The 27,511-nt window shown below is 40.4% G+C and overlaps 1 protein-coding gene across 3 annotated transcripts in view; it reads right to left on the bottom strand.

Annotated features, from left to right (window-relative positions):
• Window positions 1–557: 557 nt before the first annotated feature.
• USP32 (ubiquitin specific peptidase 32) overlaps window positions 558–27,511 on the bottom strand; it is a 175,327-nt gene continuing 148,373 nt past the window's right edge. For all 3 annotated transcript variants that reach the window (XM_075013828.1, XM_075013829.1, XM_075013830.1), the window contains exons 24-34: window positions 26,634–26,785; window positions 24,756–24,867; window positions 23,757–23,968; window positions 21,518–21,702; window positions 19,237–19,323; window positions 17,435–17,555; window positions 12,583–12,774; window positions 10,404–10,698; window positions 9,395–9,822; window positions 3,915–4,007; window positions 558–3,602 (exon numbers count right to left, since the gene is read on the bottom strand). In XM_075013828.1, the coding sequence (XP_074869929.1) occupies window positions 3,429–3,602; window positions 3,915–4,007; window positions 9,395–9,822; window positions 10,404–10,698; window positions 12,583–12,774; window positions 17,435–17,555; window positions 19,237–19,323; window positions 21,518–21,702; window positions 23,757–23,968; window positions 24,756–24,867; window positions 26,634–26,785 (2,051 nt within the window). In that variant the 3' untranslated portion in view covers window positions 558–3,428. The remainder of the gene's footprint in view (window positions 3,603–3,914; window positions 4,008–9,394; window positions 9,823–10,403; window positions 10,699–12,582; window positions 12,775–17,434; window positions 17,556–19,236; window positions 19,324–21,517; window positions 21,703–23,756; window positions 23,969–24,755; window positions 24,868–26,633; window positions 26,786–27,511) is intronic.

Below are 27,511 nucleotides of genomic sequence, written 5' to 3'. Positions count from 1 at the left end.
AACAAAGGGGTTTTCACGCAAGAAAATCCTCAGTTTAGACAACAAGCCCAGACTGCTCAACACCTGGCAAGCCAGGCATGTCCAAGAGGCTAGAGAATGGGAATAGTCCCAGTATAATGTCTTTTCATGAAGGAAACAGGCACTTTACACGCTCAAGTGTACTTTTTGTCAAGCATAGGAAAGTAGGAATCAGATTAACACTTGAACCTGAAAGCAAATTGATGTGTGTCATTGATTTCAAACAGTACCATTAACATGAAAAATCTTAACTTCAGCAGTTCCCGTTGTCTTTTTGGGGCGGCAACCAGCTTGAATAAAGAAACAGAAGGCAGAAGACCTTTTGGGACGAGGTCAAGTAAGCTTGTTACTGTCTTGAGCGATTTTTCTATAAATAAAAAGATTATTCCTGCTTTTTTATTCTTGCTAAAATTCTTGAGAAAATTGACAAAAGGCCATCATGAAAATCTTGACAAAATAGTACATGGAGTTTTGGTTTCTGGAATAAACTACTTTTATTTGCACACCATGGAAGAACAGCAGTAGTCCACACTGCCACCATGTGGTTTTGAGCTGCTTTTCACTGTGACACTTCCCAATTAAAACAAGAACAGGTCATATTAGTGAGTTTTGTAGAAAAGATTTTATGGAAACTTTGAACTGACAAAAAGCTTTGCACAATTGTTAAAATTCCGTTTATTTTAAAACAAAGATTTTCAGCAACTTTCCCAACTTGGGGGAAGGAAGGGTGACCCAACCATCACAATATTGTGCTAATTAAAATGAAGTGACTAGAAACTATTAAATCTATTTTCATTGTCCAAAGCTGTGAAAAATTCACAACACAAATTATATACCAAGACATTTTTAATATCTTCACTTTAATAATCTGAAGTATAGTTGTAAGATAGGTATGGAAACTTACTTTCTAAAAATACGGTTCATCTGGCACATTCAGAAAATAAAAGGAACATTGTTAGAATATAATCCAAAGTGATTAAAGGCAATAAAAATAAATGTAGAGAGAAAAATCTTTAGCTAATTTAAACAGTTGCATTAACAATTTTTCAAAAGGATTGAATGGAATGAGCAGATATGTTATGAATTCTCTGAATCCAAAAATGTATATACACTCTGAAAAAAGTAATGAAACTTTTGAGTAGAAAAAATAAAAAACTTACATTTAAAATGAACTTGGACACAAAGAAATTGACACTTGAGCTGCATCCACAGTATTTAATTTGTCTGAATAATATAGTTACAGATAAACCGGTTCACTTCATATACAGTTACTGATACTTTTTTTATACAGCTCATATTCCAATACATCAACACTTTTATTTACATGGTATTTATGTACATTAACATCCTTCTAAAGTCAGTGCATTGTCAATAAGTTTTATACAATAATTTACAAATAGAATGTCGTTAACTTAATAAATTTCCTAATTTATGAATTAATTTAATTTAAAAAATAATTACAACGGATGTAACAAACACAGAAAATCAAACAACATTAGTAGATTGTGCTACCTGCTTAAATAAAATCTTTTTAAGTAAATAATTTGAAAATCTTTCAATTTTCATGGAGTTTGGCTAGGGAGATATTGACAGATGTGATCACAAAATCCCTAAATGAGAAATTACACTATTTGTAACATTTGCTTTTCTTCAGTCTCACTGTGTAGACCACTCACTAGATAAAAAGAACACACAGAATAGGGAGAGACACCTTCGGTCAATGACAATACTTGTTTTGAAACTGATCAGTCTAATGCAACATCCATTTAAGATATCAGGGGTTTTGCCTGAGTAAAGACAGAACAATCAACGTAATATAGTTTCTGAAATGGATGCAAAACAGCCCCTTTCTGATTTGGCTTGGTTGTAGAACACACTCTAAGGAGACTGAATATTAACTAATTTTATAGATCTACCATATGAATGTAAATTTAATCAGTAATTTTGCCAACTCTAAAGAGAGGGTGGTGAAGAAAATGAACGATAAAATTACTAGCTTGCTGAGGTGCCGTTGAAGAAAAAGCTGAAAAAAAAAGAGTGAAACGTTTGCCTGAATTCAGATATGCTGACAATTTAACACTGCTAAAAGACTAAAAGAAATGCCTACTCATAAATAACCTTTTTCCCCAGTCTTGATCATGTCCCAGTCCTGCATTCCTTGAACATGCAAAAGCACCACTGTCTTAACAGAGAGTTTTAGATGGCAAGGAAAGTGGAACATAGTGAGTAACAAAATGAGTGCCAAATAGTTAATTTGTTGCCTGCTGCCGTCAATAAGTGTTTTGTTTTGTGTTGTTTTTCCAAAGTGAATGCCTACCCTATTAACAAAATACAAAAACGCAAACCAATTAAAAAAACAAACCCAATTAAAATTCTGAAATGAATAACAAAAATCCTTGACTCTTCACATAACTGCCTGAAAACCATAATTTCTTATGCTCGTTTTAAAAGACATGGTAGATAATAAGACATCCATTCACTCTAGAGCCCTTACAGCAACAACAAAAAAACCTCACTGCTTTTTAATTTTAATTGCATGAATTTTTTTTTTAAAAGTGCAAATTTAAAAGCAACACTAATAAAGAAATAGAACGTCATTCCTTCCATGAGCTGGGAGCACTTTGTGCAAAATGCACATTCAGACACAATGCATAAAACCACTGATACTCCTTCCGGCCTGAGACTTCTCAGTTGTCTACAAGATCAGATTCCTCAGGCCAGAGAGCCATTCCTGAAACTTGCTGATTTGCACACAACCAACATGAGGGGAAAACAAATATAATAAACCAATTCTAGTGCAGCAATCGATCTGCTCCCATATGATGATTTTGTTGTGCTTTCAACCTAGTAAAAGCAATGATGCACACAAATAATGGCAAAAATTGGAAAAATTCCATAACCATTCTGAAGTTTTGTGCACTTTTCAGTTTCTCGAGTTCCCTGTCTGGCCAATAAAATGGGATAAAACTACAGATACAAGGAGGTAGCAATATCATGTTGTCAATAGACAACACTACAATTTTTCCTATCACCTTGAGTCTAAGGAGAACCTTAGAATTTTGTTAGAATAAATGGTAAACTCTACACTATTCTGTTCAGCTCTTATTTGGATTATTTCATTTAGCTCTTATTTGGTCCTTGTTGGCCTTCATCAAACCATTTTATTTAAAGGCCAATGGCAGTCTTAAACTGATGTCTAACATCAGAATTGTTTAGAGCACTAGTGAGATATTAGAAAAAAATAATGTTTATGTTAACTGCTACCTAGTTAGGTTTTCCATTTTGTGCTTTCTGATCACAGGATAGGACAACTGACATTTAGCTCATTCACTTCAATAACACTGTAGCCAAATGTAAGTTTCAAGGTGTTACCCTGAATGCCCCCCAACTGTCCACGGAAGATCACTTGTTTACTGTAAAACACAGTACTTTTTATAATCAGACTCAAAATCTTCATCCATGCTGCTTGTGTCTGCCATCTTTTTGCCATCTGTCTTTGGCAGGAATTGTGCATAGTCTACCCCCTGCTGCTCATAAAAAAGAATGTAGGCAGAGTCGGTGTCAATTTCATCAGGATGTAATTCCTGCAAAGGAGAAAAAATATTTACTACAATTGCAGTCGTGCCATTGTGTTACCATCACGGAATGTCTAGAACAAATGACAAAATATTTCTAGACTGCTACTGGGCAACTTCTTCATTTTAATTAAAAAAATCAAGTTTGTTTCCCTATGGTGCTATTCAAATTTTAATGTTACAAGTTTTCCACGTGCAATTTCAGATCACCATTTTTATGTTTATGTTACCATTTTTCAAGCTATTCCTATTTCTAAACAGTTCTCATAAAATTGAGTTGTGCCCCACATAACTAATGTTACATGAAAACAAAATTCTTACCTTACAGCTGCTGTCATTATAACAGTACCACTTGTTATTTGGGTTTTTGGCGTAAGTGACATAATGACCTCCTCCCATAATTCCTGAATGGCACTAATTAAAAAAAGATATTTGGTATCAGAAAGGCAGCATTCAGATTGAAACCAATCTGTGTTCTGTTATAGAGCAAAAAATAGGCTCAAGAAATCCCTCATCTACCGAATGCTTCAATGTTACAGGCTCTTTCCTCTGAGATGGTAACTAGGACTTACCGATGGCTTTATTCAAGAGGATGAAAGGTGCTTCACAGCTCATCTTCTGTCAGTTCCAGATCAACCTGGCCAAACTCTATTCAATTTCTCTCACACCCATTTCCTGCCTTCATCTTTCTCCATTATAACTTCAACACCACCATTTCCCCACCCCTTTTATCCTTGAAATCCTCCATTCCTTCCCCTATCCAAACATTACCAATTCAATATTTTCTACAGTACTAAGTAAATTCCATTCTTAATTTGTTACCACAGCTGAAAAACAAACCTGCCCTATTTGTCAGATCCTGGTCACCTTCCTGCCCCTTGTTTTACTGCAGCCCTTTCTTTTTTTGGCCTCCTGGCACCTAGATCTCTTTGCTACAGCACATTTAGAACACAGCAGCAAAGTTTATTTTCTTTGCCGACTGCTCTCATCAGGTAACTTCCCTCTTTGATCCCCACTACTGGCTACTCCTCACCTACCATATCATGCCTGAATTTCTCATTCTTACCTTTCAGGCCTGGCACAATTGTCACTAGCCTACATTTCAGTCCTTGAGTGAAATGAAGGCTCATCTCAGGCAATGGCAAAATTCCTGCTTTTACTTAAATGCTACCAGGACTTCACCCCTTTCCTAGTAGTGTCCTGAAAGATCTTTAGCTCCATTCACAATGCCAACCTCAGTGTCTCCTTTGTGTTTCTCTCCCTGCTCCACTGCCATCTTTATCTTCCCCACTGTTGCACCAAATGCTTAATAACACCTCTGTCTCTGCAACCATTTGAGGAATCCAGCTGTACAACTTATATATTCTGGTTGATATTGTAAAGTTATGAAATTGTTGTGTCATGAAACACCTCTCTTTGCATGCATCCACCATGACTGACAAGGTGTTAAGTATGTCTGCCCAACTACCTGAGACAAGGCACAATGGTGAACTCTGACTCGGTGTGCAACATGTCAGGACAATGAGTTAGCTGGAGCGGAGAGAAGTCAATTTCTCCAGCTCTTCTGCAAGGCCTGGCTTTTGGAGTGCAAAATTCCCAAAGAAAAGAAATGACTGATATTATGCAGTAGAGGTTTCAAACAGATTCAGACTCAGAGCCATGTGGGACATTTTCAAAGACCAGCCAAGATCTTCTGAAACATGAAGCCTTCTCTGACAAGTGAGGCACTGCAGCAGACAGACACTGGAGACCTCTACAGGACTCTAACCCCAACTCAAAGAATATTATAAAATGGTGAGGAATATAAAGTGGTGTCAGAATATTATGCACAAGGGTGTGTGCGTGCGCGTGTGTGTTACAGCTACCATGTGCCCTTTGGGAGGTACCATAAGGTCCCCAGAACACCCACCCAAATGGAGTTTTGGGAGAAAATGTATTTAAGACAATGGAGAGTCAAACAGCCAGCCCCAGCAGAGCCAACAGCCACTGTAGCGGGGCCTCAAGTGACAGGGCAGGGCTTAGGGGAGTCAGTGGCGTAGTCCAACCCCAGCCCTTGCTCCAACTGCAATTCACGGAGGCCTGGGGATCCAGGGGCTGGGAGTTGTGGGCCCTTTTGAACCTCCGGGCCCAGGTGCACTTGCCGCTCTTGCTTCCTCTGTTGGTGGGCCTGCAGCCAGCAATGGTTCCAGGGCCTGGGTAGCAAACAGGTGGTTGCAAGGCTACAGAGAGGGTGCAAGAGGAGTGGCATCCCCAGGTCGAGACTAAAGTTCCCAAAGCAAAAGGAAGTTCCTGGACTTTGTATGGACACTCTGAAGGCTTAAACCACACGGGATTCCTTCACGACAGTTAAACAAGTGTCCGGCAGGGCAAGTGTATATAGGCCTGAGAATCCAACCTCTTCTAGAGTCACTTCTTCTGAAAGGACTACAAATACTCACAAATCAATTAAAATGTGCTCTCCACTCAAACTTGGGAACAGGAAACAGTGAGAGAGAAGGGAGAAGTTTAAATAAAATCCAGCAGCACTGCCATCAAACGCACACAATAGCCCTCAACAACCAGTTCACCAAGTTATTTCATCACCATCTCTTCACTGTCTGCCCCCTTCATTGGGAAAGTGCCTGTCACATTTTAGATGCTGTTGTTGTCCTAAGAATTAACAATGGCAGGAAATGAATGAGTTTTGGTATTTTCCAGACTGTCAGATAACAGACATAGACACAACCAACAGCAATTTCACATACATACTCCTCAAACATTCACTTGTCAGGCCACTATCTGAGGAGCATTTTGAGAAAGTAAAGACTTATGTCAGTGATATTTTAATCATTAGCTCTAGTGAGAATCTAAATCTGGCAAGAGTCAGGTTAGATATAAAGGCACATTTCACACTATGAACAATTATATGAAACAGAATACACAAAAGGAAGTAACTGAATCCCCATTATTAATAATCTTCAAGAAACATTAGAGAAGCTCCCAGTGGAATCAGAGCACAGGAAGATATTATTTGACACAGGAAGTGGAAATAGGTGACTTGAAGAAGTCTCCTCCAACCCTAACTTCTTAGGGGCTGTGCTGCATTTCACATATTTACGGATGCCTGGGCTTTGCGAAGTTCACAGGCTCAGGGTCTAATTTATCACAATATGTGAGGGACCGGAAAAGACAGTTACTTACCTCTGTAACTTGTGTTCTTTGAGATGTGTAATTCATGTCCATTCCAATGTACATTTGCGCATGTGCGCATGCTCAGTTGATGGAAAATTCTTCCCCTAGCTGGTAGCCGTCGGGCAGAACGGCACCCCCCTGGAGTGGCGCTGATATAGAGAACAATATAGGCTCTGCCCACTCCACCCCTCTGCTCAGTTCCTTCTTGCCCGCTACTCCAACAGTAGGGAAAGGCGGGTGGGTTTTGGAATGGACATGAGCAACACATCTCGAAGAATACCAGTTACAGAAACAGCTAATTGTCTTCTCTTCTTCCAGTGATTGCTCATGTGCATTCTAATGTAGATGAATGCAAGCTGATGTTCGAAGGTGGGGTTGGAGCCCCAGAATGACTGCACTACACCCCTGCCCACTGCAGCATCATTCCGAGCATGCTGTGTAATCGCGTAATGGGCTGAAAATGAGTGTATGGAGGACCAGGTGGGATAGGAACGTCATGGACGAGGACTGCACCCTTGCAGAGTGAGCCCTGATCGGAGGAGGGGGAAACTCTGCTAGCTTGCAGTATTCATTAATACAAGCCACTATGCAGAAAGAAATCCTCTGGGATGAATCCGGGTGGCCCCGTCGTCCTGTGCACCACAGCCACAAAGAGCTGCCGCGACTTCCTGAATGGTTTCCCTCTGTCCATGTAAAAGCCAAGTCTCTGCAGACATCTAAAGTATGCAACTCTGCTCCCTCATGGTGGTACAAAGTTTAAGGTAAAAATTAGGTAATGAAATATCCTGATTGACATGGGAAGAGGAGACCACCTTTGGCAGGAAAGCCAGATGGGGTCTCAGTGTAACTTTGTCCTTGTGGAATACCATATACGGTGGGTCCCTAAGGAGGGCCCTCAGCTCAGACACCCTTCTGGCTGATTCGATGGCCACCAAAAAGGCTGTTTTGTCACCTAGAAACAGCAGGGAGCAGGATTGCAGAGGGGGCCTCATAAGCTTGGCCAAAACCAAAATAAGGTCCCAGGAGGGTACAGGGGCCCACACTGGTAGCCTAACCCTTTCTAAGCCTTTCATCAATCTCTTGAACACAGGGCTGGAGATGACCGACGAAAGGCCTGGACCAGGATGAAAGGCAGAACTAAACGCTGTGTGAACTGTAATAAAGAACAGGGACAGCCCCATCTAGCTTAGGTGCCACACATAACTTGGAATCGAGGGGACTGTGGCCTGCAAGGGAGATAGCCGCTTCTGGGATGTCCAAACCACAAACTTTTTCCACGTGACCAGGTAAGTGGCCCTCACAGCTAACTCAGAAGATTGCTTGCATGAGCAACGGGTAGTTCCAGCAACAGACACTGCAGCCAGAAGGAACTGAGCAGGGGGAAGGGAGCATGGTGCCTCTCTTAGGTGTTTTATCAGCACCACTCCAGGGGATGCCACTCTGACCCAATGGCTACTGGTTAGGGGAAAAATGTCCAGCAACTGAGAACACATGTGCACCTACACTGGAATGCACATGAGCAATCGATTGAAGAAGAAAGCATTTTCCCCAGGCCAGTGACTTTGCCTTCCTCTATAGCAGGGGGCGAGCAAAGTGGGAGGTGGACTTCCTCAGGGCAGCATGAAGTTTTATAAGAGGGGGTGCAGCACCGTCAGCTGGTGGATCTCAGGCTCATCGATCTCATTAAAAATGTTGACCTATGTCACCGTTTTATGGATGTGTATTCACATTTATATACAATTATGTAGGTTTTTACAGTCTACAAACTTATTTTTTTACATGTCCCAAAAGGTTTTTTTTTCCCTATAGGAACATAACCAAAATTTCAGTCAGTTTGGATTACATTGGATGGTGGCAGGAGCGGGAGGGCACTTATACTTGCAAGGACAAAAAGTAGGGCTCGATGTAAAAAGTTTGCTCACCCCTGCTCTATGGCATGGAATACAGGTTGCTTGTCAGCATCAGGGCATCTCTTCCAATCAGTTCCTTGCCATTACAGGGGTCTCAAGCACTGATCTATTTCAGTCCCTCCCATACTCTGCCTGTGGCACACAACTGCAGTTGTGGGGTGTAGTGTACAGGTGTTGGTGACCCTTTAATACAAAGGTCAGAGCTAATGACCCCCTCCCCACGGTGATTCCTCTCTAGATATAAACTCTATGGCCATATCTACACTAGACCTTAAAGTCAGTTGTAGATAATCAATTGTGTAGCTGGAATCAACTTTTCTGGCTGTCCTCGCTGAGGTAAGATGATGGGAGAAACTCTCCCATTGACCTCCCTTATTCCTTGCAAGACTGAGTACGGAGGTTGACTGTCGACCCCAACAGTTTTATTTCATGTGTCTCCACTGGGCATGCAAAAAATCGAACCCCAGAAAGTCGATCTTCCAGGCAATGAAGACCGATTCAGATACAGAAGCAGAAAAACCACTGCACAGAGATTCACTTTTCAGTTATGTTCATATTTACAGTAAATTGAATGTATTAAGGACAATTCCATTTAACTCTCCTTTATGTTATTCTTCCCCACAAAAAATGTTTCCTTAATGCATACTGCACGTGACAGTCTAAACTTACTAACATAATGGCAATACAAACCTATTTTACCTATTTAAAACATCAACTTACCGAAATTGCATATAGGTTATAAATAGGGTTGAAACAGACTTCTCTTTGGTCATCCGTAATATCCTCCTCACCGGGGTTATCCATTATGCCATTGACGCTGCTGTGACTACATGAATTCTGTTCACAAATGTATCCATTGGTTAAAGCCATCTCATCCTGAAAAATGAATAATTCACTCTGGCTACCTCCAAAAACGTGTCCTTTGCTAATGGCATCGCCTTGGTCAGAAGGAAGTTTCTGTTCCTGCTCCGTACCATTCTCTTTACTTGCATCCAAATTTTCTTTGCTATTTGAGAGTTTGTTTTTACCTATCTGGGGTAGTCGCAACCGCCCTTTACCTCTGCCTAAAGTCCTTGGGCTGCTATTTGGGCTACTGTTTTTACTTGAAGGACAGCTGGTTCCACTCTTCCTCCCTGGTGATGGAGATGCTGGAAAAGAAAGAAGTTAAAACCTTCTAAGGTAAGCAAGCTGAAAATCTAGCTTTTCAAATATAAAGTTTCTTCAAATCACCCAAGACACTAATGAATAAAACCTTTGGGATGGATAAAAAGATTCTTTTTAGTGACCAATACACACACTATAGTAAGGACTACAAATGGAGATTATTAATTTTAGGTGGATTAGCTGGTAGACTTTGCTGTGCAAAAATGGGTCACTCATCTCCTTTGCACAGTTCATACTTGGCAACCTAGCAGTCGAATAACTTCAAGTCACAGAAAAGTAGAAATGCCAACATATACCATGCCCGAATGACTCAATTTCTCATTGATGAATACTGCAATAGGCTTACAATGGAAGACAGCAAAAGAAATCCATGTTTCAGAATAAACGTCAACTTTGAATCAACATCATGTTTACAGTGAGCACACCCTTCAATTGGCTTGAGTTTTATTAGTTCAAAGGTAAGAATGATTTTGAAGAAGGAACTATCATACTTCTTGTTATAGGTCAATTATCACTCATTTCTACACAGCAACCAATAGAAAGATTGACTTCCTCTAGCCCCTACCTTTGATATTATTCAAGATGCTACTAGTGTTAAATAAGGAGGGACTCCTGCTCATGGCATCCCCTTCACCTGATGCACAAGCAGTTTGGAGTTCTGCTTTTCTAGGCTCCCCTTGCAGAATCTGTGGCTCAGAAAGGTCATCAAGCTGAGGAGTTAGTTGCTTCCGTTGACACTGACTTGGATCCCTTTGCACCAGGAAGGCACTGGGGTCAAAACTTTCACGAGGAAATTTAACAATTTTCTGAGATTTTATCCAGCGGCCATTCACAAACTGAAATCGTTTCAGGTGAATTATCTGTGGTGAAACACATTAAGAAAACAAGGTGATGATTATACCACAATGAGCTAATCAAGTAATTTAAATGTTTGTTTTATCCTTCTAGAGATTTATGTGCTTTACAGTAACAGCACAAACTAACTTGCACTGTACAATGTGCGTGATATGTGAGTCTTCAGAGGCAACATCTACCAACCAACAGCACGCAGGAGATAAAACTTTATTATAGAACTATAGAAAACTAGAGCTGGAAGGGACCTTGAGAAGTTATCAAGTCCAGTCCCCTGCCTCATGGCAGGACCAAGTAATATCTAGACGATCCCTGACAAATGTTTATCTACCTGCTCTTTAATATTGCCAATGATGGCAATTTCACAACCTCCCTAGGTGATTTATTCTAGTGAGTAATCACCTGACAGGAAGTTTATCCTAATGTCCAACCTGCACTTGCCTTGTTGTAATTTAAACCCACTGTTTCTTGTCCTATCATCAGAGGTTAAGGAGAATAATATTTTCCCCTCATCCTTGTAACAACGCCCCCCCCCTTTTTTTTTTTTTAAAAGGTATGTGAAAGCTGTTATGGCCCCTCTCTCAGTCTTCTCTTTCCCAGATTAAGCAAATTCTTTCAGTCGTCCCTCACAGGTCATGTTTTTAGTTCTTCAATCATTTTTTGCTGTTCTCCTCTGGCACATCTCCAATTTGCACACCTCACCCTTGAGATGTGGTACCCAAAACTGGATACAATACTCCAGCTGAAACATAATCAGAGCAGAGTGAAAGAATGACTTCTCGGGCCTTGCTCTCAACACTCCTGTTAATGCATCCCAGAATCACGTTTGCTTTTTTTTGCAACCATGTTACACTTTTGACTCATATCTAGCTTGTGATCCAATATGACCTCGACATCCCTTTCTACAGTACTCCTGCCTAGACAGTCGTTTCCCATTATGTGTGTGCAACACTGATTATGCCTTCCTAAGTGGAGTACTTTGTATTTGTCCTTAACGAATTTCATCCTATTTTTCCTCAGACTATTTCTCCAGTTTCTCTGGATCATTTTGAATTGCAATCCTGTCCCTCGAAAGCACTTGCAACACTCCATACAGCTTGGTATCATCTGCACACTATGTAAGCATCTTCTCTAAGCCATTGTCTAAATCGCTGAAGAAGATATTTAACAGAACCAGTCCCGAAAGTGATCCCTGCAGAACCACACTGCTTATGCCCTTCTGACTGTGAACCATTGATAATTACTCTCTGGGAAAGATTATCCAACCAGTTTTGCACCCACCTTATAATAGCCTCATCTACTTTGCATTTCCCTAGTTTATTAATAAGGTCATGAGAGACTGTATCAAATGCTTTGCTAAAGTCCAGGTGTACCATGTCTACCACTTCCCCTTTATTCACAAAGCTTGTTACCCTAACAAAAAAAGCTATCAGGTTGGTTTGATGTGATTTGTTCTTTCCATCTAGTAACTAAACGAACAGTAAAGCATACTTTGTGTGCTTTGGAAAACTTACACATTCAAATGCAGCATACTTTAAGGATGCTGCATAATTTAAAGATGAGAAGAAGGCTGTGTTCCATAAAAGTAACAGCCAGTGTCAATGCAATGAATATTTCAATCTTTTGCTACAGCACAACAACGCATTCAAGCAGAATTACAGCAGGTTTTTTTTTTTTCATTTACATTACATAAAATGATAATGCATGTGTACGCAAGTTCAAGTTGCATCACATATGAAAGCAGTGACTCTATTGAGACAGAAGGGAACAGTGGCAGATCTAACTTTGTTTGTTTTGTGAAAGGAAGGACGATGAACCCAGCAACCCGGACCCTTGTAAGGAGTGTACGTTATTACTGTTGCTGAAAAGAAAAAGATTATTGGAAGTCCTACCAAAATAGGGGGAAGCCTCCAAAGGTCCAGTTTTTTAGTGGCCAGGCAATGAGTCTTGCACTTGGAACAGTAATACATCTCATCTTCTCCCAGTTCCTCCTCACTGGTAAAAGCTCTTAGACAGCTATCCAGATTGATGGGCTCCGCCTGAGCGCGCCGGCTTTGTTCAACACTTTCGTGCTCTTCTACAATCTAAAGAAGTCACCAGATGAGATGAGCTTTGTGTTTTGGCAACTTTCCTAATACAATAGAAAGTCAGAGCTATGAAGTGACAAGCAAACACCACATCTCATTTGGAACCAGAAGTACACAATCAGGCAGCCACCGAGACCAAAATAAAAACAAAATTAAAAAAGCAGATACAATATAGTACTGTTAAACTACTACAAAAAATGAACGAATAGAAAGCAGCATTTTTCTTTAGCTTTGAACTTAAAGTGAAGAGGGAAAAGTTATTTATTTGCTCCCAGAACATAAGAACTAGCAGTCACCAAATGTAATTAATGGCTAGCAGATTTAAAACTAACAAAAGGAAGTTTTTCTTCACACAGCACACCATAGGCCTGTGGAACTCCTTGCCAGAGGATGTTGTGAAGACCAGAACTTTAACAGGTTCAGTAAAGAATTCGATAAATTCATGGAGGTTAGATCCATCAATGGCTGTTAGCCAGGATGGGTAGGAATGGTGTCCTTAGCTTCTATTTGTCAGAGGCTGGACATGGATGACAGGAGAGGGATCACTTGTTCTGTCTACTCCCTCTGGGGCATGTGGCATTGGTCACTGTGGGAAGACAAGATACTGGGCTAGATGGACCTCTGGCCTGACCCAGTGTGGTTAATCTAATGTTCTTAATGTTCAGTTGTAAACTTTTCAAAGAGCAACCATAAAACTGTGTTCAGTTACAAACATTTCAGAGTTATGAACCGCCTTCATTCCTGAGGTGTTTGTATCTCTGAGGATTTACAGTACGTACAAAACATACCAAGAATTTCAGATACCTGTCCAGGGTTCTTAAAAAGTACGTTGCTGACTTATTGGGGAGTATCTTATTTAAAGTATTTTAAAGTTGCATGTTTGCATGGAATTTGAAAAGCAATTGTGTGTGTTTAAGACAGACATTTATGTTAAACTCATAACTCTCTCAGGGGCTTAGGTATGACTACAATACAGAGGATAGCAAGTTTTTCCTATTACAGCTATTAAAAAGAGGCTAGGTCCAAATTCCATCTGCTGGGAGAAGCTCCTGGTGTGTCTGTTACCAGAGCACACTCCTCATTTTATCACCTTACCCTTAATTTTCAGGAACAATAAGGAGAGGGGCAGATGGCTACTGCTGTGAAATGTCCCACTAAAAGCTGCACCATAGGGGCATCCCATGAGTAGGAATGAGTAGTAGTCATGAAAAAAAAAAAAAAACAGTCTGTTTTCAAAACCCCAACACCAAAAAGTTACATTTTTCATTTATTTAGAATTAAAATTTCAAAAACTCTCAGTCAAGTTCTGTTTGTAAAATGTTTATTTAAACTGAGCAGAGAGGTAATGCATTCCTTTAACATACAAACCAAACGTGTGCCCAGATGCATACCACCTTGGGATTTGTTTTGGTTTTTTGCTTTAAGTAACCCAGGAGGATAAGTAAGTATTTTTATAGGAGTAATTTACAAACAAATGACAAGTCTACAATCACTTACCCATGCTACTTTGAATCATGTAAGTAATCCCAATTAGCTAATGAGACCACTGGTGTGCACAAAGTTAGCTTGTGCACAAATGCTTTCAAGACTGGAGCGTCTCTTTTTCGAGGGTTTTGTCCTACAATTAGTATACTTATGTACATTAAGACTATGTCTACGCTAGCCCCCAACTTTCAAAAGGGGGATGCTAATGAGACTTCAGAATATGCTAATGAGGTGCTGCAGTGAATATGCAGTGCCTCATTAACATAATGGTGGCCATGGGACTTCGAAAGTACCGCTTTTGATCACATGAGGCTCGTCTACATGGGGTCCTTTTCAAAAGGACCCTGCACACTTCAAAATCCCCTTAATCCTATAACCAAATAGGAATAAAGGGATTTTGAAGTGTGTGGGGTCCTTCTGAAAAGGACCCCTTATAGACAAGCTGTGCGTGATCGAAAGCAGCACTTTCAAAGTGCTGCAGCTGCCATTATGCTAATGATGCACTGCATATTCATTGCAGTGCAGCAGCTGCCATTATGCTAATGATGCACTTCATATTCACAGACAGAAAGTGTGGAGAAACAACATCGTTTGCCTCACAACCTCAGTCGTGCAGAACGCAATGCCATCCACAGCCTCAGAAGCAACCCTGACATTATAATCAAAGAGGCAGATAAAGGAGGAGCTACTGTCATCATGGACAGGTCTGACTACCAGAAGGAGGCTTCCAGACAACTCTGCAATACCAGATTTTACAGGCTACTTTCCTCAGACCCCACTGAGGAATACACTAAAAAACTACACCTTCTGCTCAGGACACTCCCTACACAAGCACAAGAACAGATCTACACCAACACACCTCTAGAGCCCCGTCCAGGGTTATTCTACTTACTACCCAAGATCCACCAGCCTGGAAATCCTGGACGCCCCATCATCTCTGGTATTGGCACTCTCACTGAAGGACTGTCTGGTTATGTGGACTCTCTCCTCAGTCCCTATGTCACCAACACCCCCAGCTACCTCCGCGACACCACTGACTTCCTGAGAAGACTGCAATACGTTGGTGACCTACCAGAAAACACTATCCTAGCAACCATGGATGTAGAGGCTCTGTATACCAACATCCCACACAAAGATGGAATAAATGCTGTCCGGAACAGTATCCCTGATGATGCTACAGCACATCTAGCGGCTGAGCTCTGCAACTTTATACTCACACACAACTATTTCAGATTCGGTGACAATATATACCTTCAAATCAGCGGCACAGCTATGGGTACCCGCATGGCCCCTCAATATGCCAATATTTTCATGGCTGACCTAGAACAACGCTTCCTCAACTCTCGTCCACTAACACCCCGGCTCTATTTACGCTACATTGACGACATCTTCATCATCTGGACCCATGGGAAGGAGACTCTGGAGGAATTCCACCGGGACTTCAACAACTTCCACCCCAACATCAAGCTCAGCCTGGACCAATCTACACAGGAGATCCACTTCCTTGACACTACCGTGCTTATACACAATGGACACATCAGTACCACCCTGTACCGTAAACCCACTGACCGCTACGCCTAACTTCATGCCTCCAGCTTCCATCCCAGACACACCACACGATCCATCGTTTACAGCCAAGCACTTAGATATAACCGCATTTGTTTCAACCCCTCCGACAGAGACAAACACCTACAGGATCTGCACCAAGCATTCTTGAGACTGCAATACCCACCTGAGGAAGTGAGAAAACAAATCAACAGAGCCAGACGTGTGCCACAAAGCCTCCTACTACAGGACAAGCCCAAGAGAGAAACCAACAGAACACCACTAGCCATCACCTACAGTCCTCAGCTAAAACCTCTACAGCGCATCATCAGGGATCTACAACCCATCCTGGACAATGATCCCACACTTTCACAGGCCTTGGGAGGCAGACCTACCATTGCTCACAGACAACCTGCCAACCTAAAACAAATCCTAACAAGCAACTATACACCGCACCACAGTCACTTTATCTCAGGGACCCATCCATGCAACAAACCTCGTTGCCAGCTCTGCCCACATATACACACCAGCAACATCATTACAGGACCTAACCGGATCAGCCACACCATCGTGGGCTCATTCAGCTGCACATCTACCAATGTAATTTATGCCATAATGTGCCAGCAATGCCCCTCTGCCATATACATCGGACAAACTGGACAGTCTCTACGTAAAAGAATAAATGCACACAAATCAGACATCAGAAATGGCAATATACAAAAACCCGTAGGAGAGCACTTCAATCTCCCAGGACACACAGTAGCAGATTTAAAAGTAGCTATCCTGCAGCAAAGAAATTTCAAGAACAGACTCCAAAGAGAAATTGCTGAGCTACAATTCATCTGCAAATTCAATACCCTCAGCTCAGGATTAAACAAAGACTGTGAATGGCTGGCTAAATATAAAAGCAGCTTCCCCTCTCTTGGAGTTCACACCTCCAGATCTACTGATGACAATACAACTCAGCCTGCCTGACTGAGCTAACCTCGTTATCCCCAGCCTTGCTCTGGCCTATTCATACCTGGCCTTGCAGATTTCCAGGACCGGCATCTGAAGAAGTGAGTTAACTCACGAAAGCTCATGCTCTAAACTTTTCTGTTAGTCTATAAGGTGCCACAGGACCCTTCGTTGCTGCTACAGATCCAGACTAACACGGCTACCCCTCTGATACTTGCATATTCATTGCAGCACCTCATTGGCATATCCTTAAGTGTCTCATTAGCATCCCCCTTTCGAAAGCTGGGGGCTAGAGTAGACATAGCCTAAATCAAGTATCACTGCATCAGGACATTCTGGGAGCGCACACCTTTTGTGGTTATCAAAAGCTTCATCACTAAACAACAGGTCTGTGCGTGTACCATTGTCACGCAAATTTCCTTTACAACCTTTGGTTTAGCTTTTTCATTTTTTATTCACTTCTTCAGTAGAGGATGAAAAATACAAGCACTAATGTAAGTGCCTAAGTACTGAGCATACGTTTCCAATCGCGCTCCTGGTGAGGTGAACTAATGATGAATATGCAAACACAAAAGTCGGGTTAAAATGGGATATATTTCAGAGCTAATAAAACAAGTAAAAACTGCAAACTAATGACATGCTGCCGAGTGTGTTTTGTAAATTATTTTACCCGTTCCTGTGAGGTCTGGTAGCGGAGATGAAGGGCGGTAGGATCCCAATCGATAGCAATATAAGCATTTCCAATACAAGCCCTGTCTTCTGCACACTCAATTTTACACCCACGGCAAAATCTAAATCAGGAAAAAAACCACACATTATTAATGGTGACAGATTAATTATCCAATAACTTTGATTTCTGTTGATCAGAAAGACTGTTAGTTCTCCTTCCATGACCATCACATAGTATATAAGGCTTTGTCTTCAGTGTCAGAAACTCATGTACATTAAGTGGTCACTATCATCACAGGAGAGACAGGGCACTTTGATTTTTACCACCATAGCTGACTAGCTGCCCTGCAGTTAAAAACGACAGGGTCCTGTCTCCTCTTGGATTTTACAGCAGGATAGCTAACACATACTTTTTTTGTGATCAAGACATAGCCTGAATGCTCTTCAACAGAGTATTATGCAACATTACTATCAAGAATGTCTCACAGCCCCTCTCCAAATTTTGGGCAGACTCTTCAATTCATATGCGATGGGGTGTGGATTACAAACTAAGGCAAGATCTTCCTTTGCTATGACAGCTTCCCTGGGTTTAGATTAAAATATTATTTTTAACACAAACAGGCTTGTATTTTGTTTCTCTTGGGTCATATTTTCTCCTGATGGTGTATGAAGTTGACAGAGGACTAGGCATCAGGAGGTAGGATATCAATGTAAGCATTTCCAATATTTTGTCAACAGTTTCATTGCATTCTAAAGGTCCATCTGCAATGCATGTACAACCCTAAACCAGCATAGTTGTCTCCTACAGTAAGAGATATATTGGTTCTAATATATTTTATTTTATTTCTTGTGAAGAGCACATTTCAGGGTGTAGGATGGTTATACAACTCTATAATCCAGCCTTAGAGGAACACAGGCTGAACCTCTCTAGTCCGGCACTCTCTGGACCTGACTGGTGCCAAACCAGAGAATTTGCTGAACCACAGGAGGTCAATATTGTCTTGCAGCTCTACCAACACTTCCGCTGCTTACTGGGCTCTTAGCAGATGTTTAGGAATAACATAGCACTAAGTAACAACACAGAACACTGAGAGCCAGGACTGATGGCTCTAAACAAACTTTATGGGACCACAGGAAATTTGGCCACACCCATGATAAGTGGTCACCCAGCTAACTAAAATCACGCTGGATTATGGACTTTGCTGGATGACAGTGTGCCACATTAGGACAGGTTCAACCTGTAGTTATACTAGTAATGGGAATTGGCCCTCAAATATAGCTGAGTCTTAAACCAAAAAGAACATCAGCTAATTTTCAAGTTTTTCACATCATATGGCCAAGTCAATGTTCTAGACTAAGGAAAGGAAAGGTTTCTGGCTGCTGAGAAAGATGCTAAGGCTCTTGTCATACATGCCTTTCCTCAAGAACCACTTGCTTCACTGTCAATTCCTAATTAGGATAGGAGGCAATGATTTATACTGGAAGGGCAGGCGTGACATGGAAAGACATTTTCTTCATGCAGAGCAGCAGAGAGAAAGCAGCCTGGCGGGAATGAGGACAAGTGAGAACAGGTTTTTGGGTGGCCAAAAACGTGTTCCTTTTCGGTTTGGGTACTGTCAGATCTGTAAGCCATAAAAGCAATTCTGCAGTGAGAACCTTCCACTTGCAGATTCTGATTGAATTCCAAATTCTCATTGTTTGATATTGCCTCTTGAAGTCCTGAAAACTATCAAAAATCCATTATGATAAATTACAAGTCTGCTTAAGTTATCTCCAGATTCAATTCCAGGAAGAACAATTCACCTGTACCATGGACACCAAGCACAAGAATTTCCATCCTTCTGTACCACCCTTAGGGTAAATGGATATTGGTACCCCATGCTGTCGTCACTGAAACAGAACAGAGTACAGCAAGAAACATAAGTATTCATCTCGTCTGCTGCATTCCTTGTCATGTACCTTTGGGCAGTACTTCACTACTCCCTTGACATTTGAAATTTTGCTTGGAAGGAACACAATGCAGTAAGCAAACATGATGGTGCAAAAGATCCCTGCTTAATGGAGTAGATTCCAACTCATTAAGAGGTGCTTAACAAACCAATATACCTCCCTCTGTCATCTAAATTTCAAATACACACACTGATGTTTGCTTTGTATGTCTGCTCAGCAGGAGAGTCACAATACCCTGCAATATATTTTTGAGGGCAGCATCCAATAAGCAGCAGGCATAATTACAATACAAATCAATCAATCACACAATCATACTACATGCCTCATTTTATCACATGGCAAAATAAATCTATTGGCCCATTTCCTGACAAGGCCATTAATAAACTGCACGGATGGAAATTCATCAATATTTTTGAAGATCCTGCTGAGGTAACAGATTTAACGTAAGACTCTATAGCCGAAGAATTCTCTCTGCATATGTTGGTGGATACACTGAGCCAATTAAGTGATCATCCAGATTATCAGATGTGCACAGCAATACACTAAACTGGAAAATCGCTACTCATCTTATGAATTGCTTTACACACTGAAATACATTAAAACACTGAATTCCCTATATTAAAAAGAGAGGAGACTTGTTTAGCATGCATAATGCTGCAAGAAAGCACCCTGATGTGAACAAAGGGACATAGCAGAAAATTTGCTAGATGCTACACAAAAATGCACAGATTGAACTGAAAGCGTACGTCAGTGTATGCAAGCATTTAATTAAGTCCATATAAGACCCGTTTTTCTTTCGGGTCTCATTACTCTTTAGATATATCTAACTGAGGAGATTTATCCAGCATTACTCAGGTCCTTAACTCAGGTAAGGTTGGGGGCAGGAGATGTTAAAAAAAATAAAGGGAAAAATGCACATGATTTATTTAAATGACTGTACTTTTAAAAAAATACAGGGTTATTCTTATTTTGGACTGCTTGAAAAGGGGATTGATAAAGTTTGTCCATTTAATCTTTTAGTCATTTTTTAAAAATAGTAATTCTATCAAGTGCATTTTTTCTTCATCCCAAGAGACTCTTACATTCACTGGGTTTTAACAAAAAAGGGCTAGAGCGAATTTGGTTTCCAAAAACATTTCCTCCTAGTTTTCAAACTTCATGCAGTGAGTTAGCTGTGCCACAACAGAGCACTACTCAGAATTTCTGTTTTATCTTTTTTCTGTAAGGTTTATTGAGAAACAATCATCTTCTAGCTCATCTTGGTTCAGTCTCAACATTTGCTCAGTTATGTTAGTTCTGAAGACTGAATTTGATGTGGTGATTCTGTCCCTTTTTCTGGCACAACCAAACCCTTAAGGTGCTTTACTTTATGATAAGAGGAAGCTGTGTACAGAATTTGGGGGTCCTAGCTCTTACTGTTTAGGACGAGTTCTTGATCAAACAGACTGAAACTCGCTAAAATACAAGGTAGATAAATCGCCAGAAAGCCAAACCTTCATTCTACTCAAGTCAAAAGCTAAATTCCCCACTGACTTCACATGGAGCAAGAATGCCATTGATAGAGTATCCTTTTACTCTCCATAGTGAACATGGAAACAGACACTCTTGTTTAAATTAACTCAGCAATAAATTACTCTACTGCACAGATTACCTATGCGATTAATTACATTCCATGCCATCTAAAAATCACTGCCACACAATGAAAATCCTCATCAGTATCTAATTATTAAAATACATCTACTGTAAAAATTTGGATTATTCTCCTGCACCAGGTTGCCTAATGAATTACCAATGATTCAAAAGTTAAGCCGCATGTAAGAACTGAAACCTAAAATAATAAGGTAGATAGCTACTTCAGAAGGATATACAGCACCATTATTTAATTTGAAGATAACTTGGCTACAAACATAACCCACCAAATGGACTCTGCAGACAACAATACAATCGTTTGTAAAATAGTTGACACTTAGCCTTATTGATCATTTAGACCATAGTTTCATCTTATGGAATATGTCACGTCAGTAATTAAACTGACAGAGCAAAGTTAAACATAAATACTTTTGAATCCTTACAAGGAAGTCCACACCATAGTACAGGGTAATCCCAAGCCATGGGTTAAGCATATCCTACTCACCAGTCTTGTGCGTGGTTACTAGCTTCCTGGGGAGGGAGAGGGCTGGCAAGCCGAGAAACCTGAATCCATACCGCATCATACAAATCTTTTTTCCGAGTATGAACAGTGCATGGAACAATTAATGGCATTCCAAAGAGACTGGGACGATTCTTCTGAGATGACAGGAAATACAGTTCTGTCCGCATCTGTATTTGCAAATTAAATGAACGAACATATTTTTGTGTGTGCATTAAATAATATTATGACCATTAGAAAGCTGACTCTTCCCACTTGTCATTCACTTCAGTATTTCCCTGTGCTCTTTTTGATCCTGAAAGCAACTTATAATTCTACATTAAAATCACTGAATCATGATAATAAGTCATCATTTGAAAAGTATTTTTTTAGGTTGACCTACTGTCTGAAAGCTGTTGCTGATTTTATTTACTACAACAAATGATATACATACTGCAAATGCTAGGTTGTATCATCACTTCCACCATAACTGATATTAAAATAAAGCTTCTCTTTCCTATTTAATATTACTTATGTCTTTCCCCTCCCCACCAGCTGGTAACATTTAAAAAGGTAAACAAGCAGCACCAGGTACAAAGTCATCAGTCCCACTCCGCAAACCCTGCCCAGTGTTTACCCCTTGAGAAGTAAGATGGCATTGTGACTCGAAAATGCAATGGGAAGTCAGATTTGGATTCTGCGGACTTTGTGTGATCTCGGGTAAGTCACTTCACCTTAATGTCTTATACTCTCCATCTGTAAGGATGGAACAATGCATCCTGTGTAACAGATGTTGTGGCTTAATACATATGTATTTGTAAAACACATTGAGATTCCTGGATAAAAACCAACAAATGTTAGTCAACTGATCCCCTTCATTAACAGAATGGCTAGAAACAGATATTTCTAAGCAAACTTTTGATAGCATTTCTGCCAGCAATGAGCTTTGCTTACGGGCTGCATGACTTGTTTGGATGTGCTAAAGACTATTACATCAATTCTTGAAAAGCTCTCCAACCAACCTTTAAAGGGTTCCTGTGATGATGTGATTGGACAGTGGTAAGAAAAACCAACACCACCAAAAACAAACAAAACAACTTTCCATGCATATACACAAGGAAAAGGGAAACAGTTCTGGGCACCCCAATTCAAGAAAGATGTGGAGAAATTAGAGAAGGTCCAGAGAAGAGCAACTAGAATGATAAAAGGTCTGGAGAACATGACTTATGAAGAAAGGCTGAAAGAATTGGGCTTGTTTAGCTTGGAAAAGAGAAGATTGAGGGGGGACATGATAGCAGTTTTCAGATATCTTAAAGGGTGTCATAAGGAGGAGGGAGAAAACTTGTTCTTCTTGGCCTCTGAGGAGAGAATAAGAGGCAATGGACTTAAGCTGCAGCAAGGGAAGTTTAGGTTGGACATTAGGAAAAAGTTCTTAACTGTCAGGGTGGTCAAGTACTGGAATAAGTTGCCAAGGGAGGTTGTGGAATCTCCCTCGCTGGAGATATTTAAGAACAGATTAGATAGATGTCTATCAGGGATGGTGTAGATAGTGGTCGGTCCTGCCGTCGGGGCAGGGGACTGGACTCGATGGCCTCTCGAGGCCCTTTCCGGTCCTAGTGTTCTATGATTCCATGATTCTATGAAGCCTTCTAGCCAACAAACCACCAGCTGTAAATGTCAACAGTTCCTAGTGCCTGAGGGCTGAGAAAGTATATACAGAGCAGAGTTAGAAGCATTCAGCCAACCAGCACTGACATTTATAATTTAACTTGGCTACCAACGCATTTGCAAAGAATAGCTGACACAAACAGAATGATCTGCAAATGTACTATATGCCTTAACTCTATACTGCTTCTGTAAAGGAGATGATACAGTTCCTGATAAAGAAAAAGAAAAGAGTTTCAAGCAGCTTCTCACGTCAGATTTCTTCTGATCAGAGTGGAGGCACAAAAGCAAGATATACTATAAGGAATGGTCAAAAATGCATCTTAGCACTAAAGAAGGAGGAAAGAGTCACTGAGGGAAGTAAAACACCTGCGTTAGACAATGGGGCTAACCTTTCAAAGAGAAGAGCAATGTGTTCATACAACCTCACATGTATGCCTGCGTAACTGGTGACTTCCATTTGTGCACCCTTCCGATGACTGCAAATATAGGTTCATTCATCACAGCTCCAGCCAAAAAACTCACAGTCTTTATAAGACACCTATACAACACAGCTGTAATTAGTGAAAAATATACCCACCATTTTTCTGTGCACTGCAATGATGTAGCCTATAAATGGACTATCAGAAAGCAAGGACATATGACCATTCATCATCCCATTGGCAAGGTTATTCTCTGTTCCACATGGCACTACTGTATTTGGCATTCCATTTGGAATTAGTGTTGGTCTGGGGAGATCCCCATTCATCATTATCTTGAGCATTCCATTAGCAGATGGCCCAGTGGAGAAATCTGAATTTAAATGCAAAGACATGGTTACTGATTTAGGACACTTTGCACCTTTAATATGTATGAAGTACAATTCAGCTGCTTTGGCTACAGATTGATCCAACATGCATGTGAAATGTTATCTCCTATAGCAGCAATCCATGTCATTCCCTGTCATACCACAGTACACACAGACCATGGACACACATTCACCTCTATCCCTTAATATCACTTCAAAACAATTCAGTCTTTGAGAAGCAGACGTAGCCAGTTCCATTCACAATAAACATCCCACTGTTAGCAGTGTACCTACTGCTCAATATAGGATGATGACTCAGACTGGGTCCCAGTTTGCCAAGTTTCACTAGGTCACCTTCAGTAAATCATTTCTCTGCACCTCTGTCACAATCTTAAATTCTCCCCTTTTTAAAAGAGTTAGATAGATTGTGACCTTTAACCAATATTTATAAAGTGTGCTAAGATCCGTGGATAAAAGACACTGTACACATTATTTCCCAGTATTGATGCGAAATCTAATTAAAAATGCACCATTTGGCAACAGCAACTAAAACTGACAACAGCAGCTTTTTTGTTTGTTTGTTTGTTTAATATAAAACATTTCCTTCTCCATCCACTTGAGTGTATGTAATATTCTTTCCCTCCTCCAAACCATACTTTTTTCTTCAGCACTCTCTCTCTCTCTCTCTCCCCACTATAAACTGCTGGATTTTCCCTGTATTTCTCCATTTATACCTGTTCAATACCCTGGGGTCAATTTACGCAAATGGGAAAACTGACAATTTTATTTTACCTGTTTGCACAGGACTAGAAGCTGAGGTAGGGGATCCTGGAACTGGTATCTCAAATGCACACAAAAACCCACTCACTGATAATCGGACTTTCTGGTTGTCTTGAGGAAAGTTCTGTAGGAAAAAAACATGATAGAAACAACAACAGTGCGATAAAATAGCATTTAGTAATTCCAGCTATGATCTTAGATATGTTTGATATTTTAAAATGTTAATAAAAATGGTCTGCCTTCGCTTTTCATTAAGTCTGCATCCTCCATCCTTTGACAAGGAAAGGAGAACCAGCCTTATGGCAATTCACATATCTCTACAGAACACTGCCAAGTGCTTTGTGAACTACTGAGCACCCAATGACTGATCAGACCCCTGCTCTCTGTAAATGTAAAACAGCTTTGAAAAATATTCTCTGATAGTAGATTTGGCAGGGCTGTCCTTACCCATTTGTGGCATATGCAGTTATGTGAGGCACCCAAAAATTTAAGGCATCACTGGGTCTTGATGTCCACCCACATCTTCTGATCTCTATTCTGTAACTATCAAAACAAAAAGCAGTCAAGTAGCACTTTAAAGACTATCAAAATAGTTTATTATGTGAGCTTTCATGGGACAGACCCACTTTTTCAGGTCTGAAGAAGTGGGTCTGTCCCACGAAAGCTCACCTAATAAACTATTTTGCTAGTCTTTAAAGTGCTACTTGACTGCTTTTTGTTTTGATGGTGCAGACTAGCACAGCTCCCTCTGTTACTGTTCTGTAACTGTGCTTTCTCCTTCAATGTGAAAAAACCTGCCAGCCCTATCAGCAGAACATTGAACCTCTGAAATAGCCAGTCAAGTGGTAATGAAGCCATGTGACAGGCATTTGCCAACCCCAGGTACATACCGTGAGTTTCTAACTTTACTGTGTCAGTGTCCAGGTCCTCAGTTTACAGTTTGCTTTAAAAATATTTCATTAGTGTGTTGCTAAAGCTTATAAAAATCACATCTGTAAAAAGCCATTATTTCCTCCCTCCCACAGCTTCCATTGGGCACAGGGGCACCAGCTTAACAGTCCCACATGGGGCCCCATAAATCCTAAGGACACTCCTTAGACTTGACTTTAAAGTATACAGTAGACCCCTGATTTACATGGAGGTTGCATTTCTGTGCAATCCCATGTAAGTCAAATTTTGTATAACTGGATTGAGCCATGAAACTGACCAGCACAGCAGCACTGGTCAGTTTCCTGTCTCCTGTGAATGGTGAGCAGCCCAGAGCCTCAGAAACTGCTCCTGTCAGAGGCGGCAGCCTGACTCTCACCATCACCAACAAGAACTGAGCTGGTCAATTTCTGAGCTCCCCTGAGTGGCAGGCAGCCCTGAGACAGCTCCCCGCCACTCAGTTACATTAACCTGAGATACGTGCAACACATACCTCGGGGCTCTACTGTATACATTTTATTTAGAATTCATAGTTTATTTTTCATTGGACTTCAGCCATAAAATACTTGGTAATGCTGAAAGATGTGTCACTTTTTCCTCTGAGTTAGGCCAAGTAAAAATTAGGAAGTTGTATATTTCTACCCAAAAATGTTGTTTTAAATCAATTAATTTAACTGGTGCAAATAACTTGGATTAAGAATGGTCTGGTTTAAGAATGGTTTATTTAGGTTCAATTTAGACCAATTCCAAATTAACCCCGATTAAGTCAAAATAAAGAGTTCACCCAGGCTCTTACCACTTAAACTAAAATGATTTAAAAAATCACATCTTCAGTTAAACTGGTGAAGTGTTCATGTAGGTAAGAGCTTATTTTGAAGAGATGTAAAAGAATTTTAGTATGTTGATCTACAGGATTCAGTAATTAACACTGAAAGGATGCTGGTATTAATTAAAGCACGTTACCTTTATATTAGAGCTATGTACTTCTCCGAGAAGAATCTGTTCGGGTTTTAGCCCACAAAGTTCACTTAGCTGCTTTTTTAAACCTGTATACTTTTCATCCATGTTCAGTCTTAACCCGTATCGAACAGGAGTGGTACCATCTAATTTAATTACTTTTGAGAAAAAATAATGCACTTCAGTCAATAAAATGGCTGTGCTTTTGTGAAAATACACGTCTCTTTTCTCCTGCATTAAAACGCTACTGTTCCTTTCATTTAAGACTTGACCTGTTCATTGACTAACAGGCACTCTTCTAGAATTTCAAACGTAAAGGAATTTCTTAATACTGGACAAGTGTCAGAAAACCTCCACTATCTGTTAAGAGCAGGAGAAGCAGTTAAGATTTTTTTAATGCTACATCTTTATTTTCATGTCTCGAGATCCAAGCACAAAAAAAAACATTTTTGTTAGGTAAAAGGATGAAAGAAATTATACAGATCTGCAGTGGGCAGACTCCCTCAAAGACTATTTGTACAATGCTAGTTGCTACTGACTTAAAAGTGGTCTGTCTAGGAGTCTTCATATTCTGAATCTTACACACTTTAGGCATTAGAACTTGTAGTTGAGACAAAAACAGTTGACAACAAACTGCACTCACTGCTATATAAATATTGGATAGTACCAATTATTTTTTTTTCTAGTGTAAATTGGACCATTGAAATGGGGTAGATTTTAGTACAGGTTGAACCTCTCTAATCCAAAACTCTCATCCAGCAACACCTTTAATCCAGCATGAGTTTAATTAGCTGGAAAACCACTCATCATGCAATGGCCAAGTTTCCCGTGATCCCATAAAGTTTGTTTACAGCCACTGATCCTGGCTCTCAGTGCTCTGTGTT

This window comes from Carettochelys insculpta, chromosome 19 (assembly GCF_033958435.1).
Source record: "Carettochelys insculpta isolate YL-2023 chromosome 19, ASM3395843v1, whole genome shotgun sequence".
NCBI lineage: Eukaryota > Metazoa > Chordata > Testudines > Carettochelyidae > Carettochelys > Carettochelys insculpta.
The sequence above is the reverse complement of the archived record's forward strand: the minus strand, read 5'-3'. Positions and strand labels throughout refer to the sequence as shown.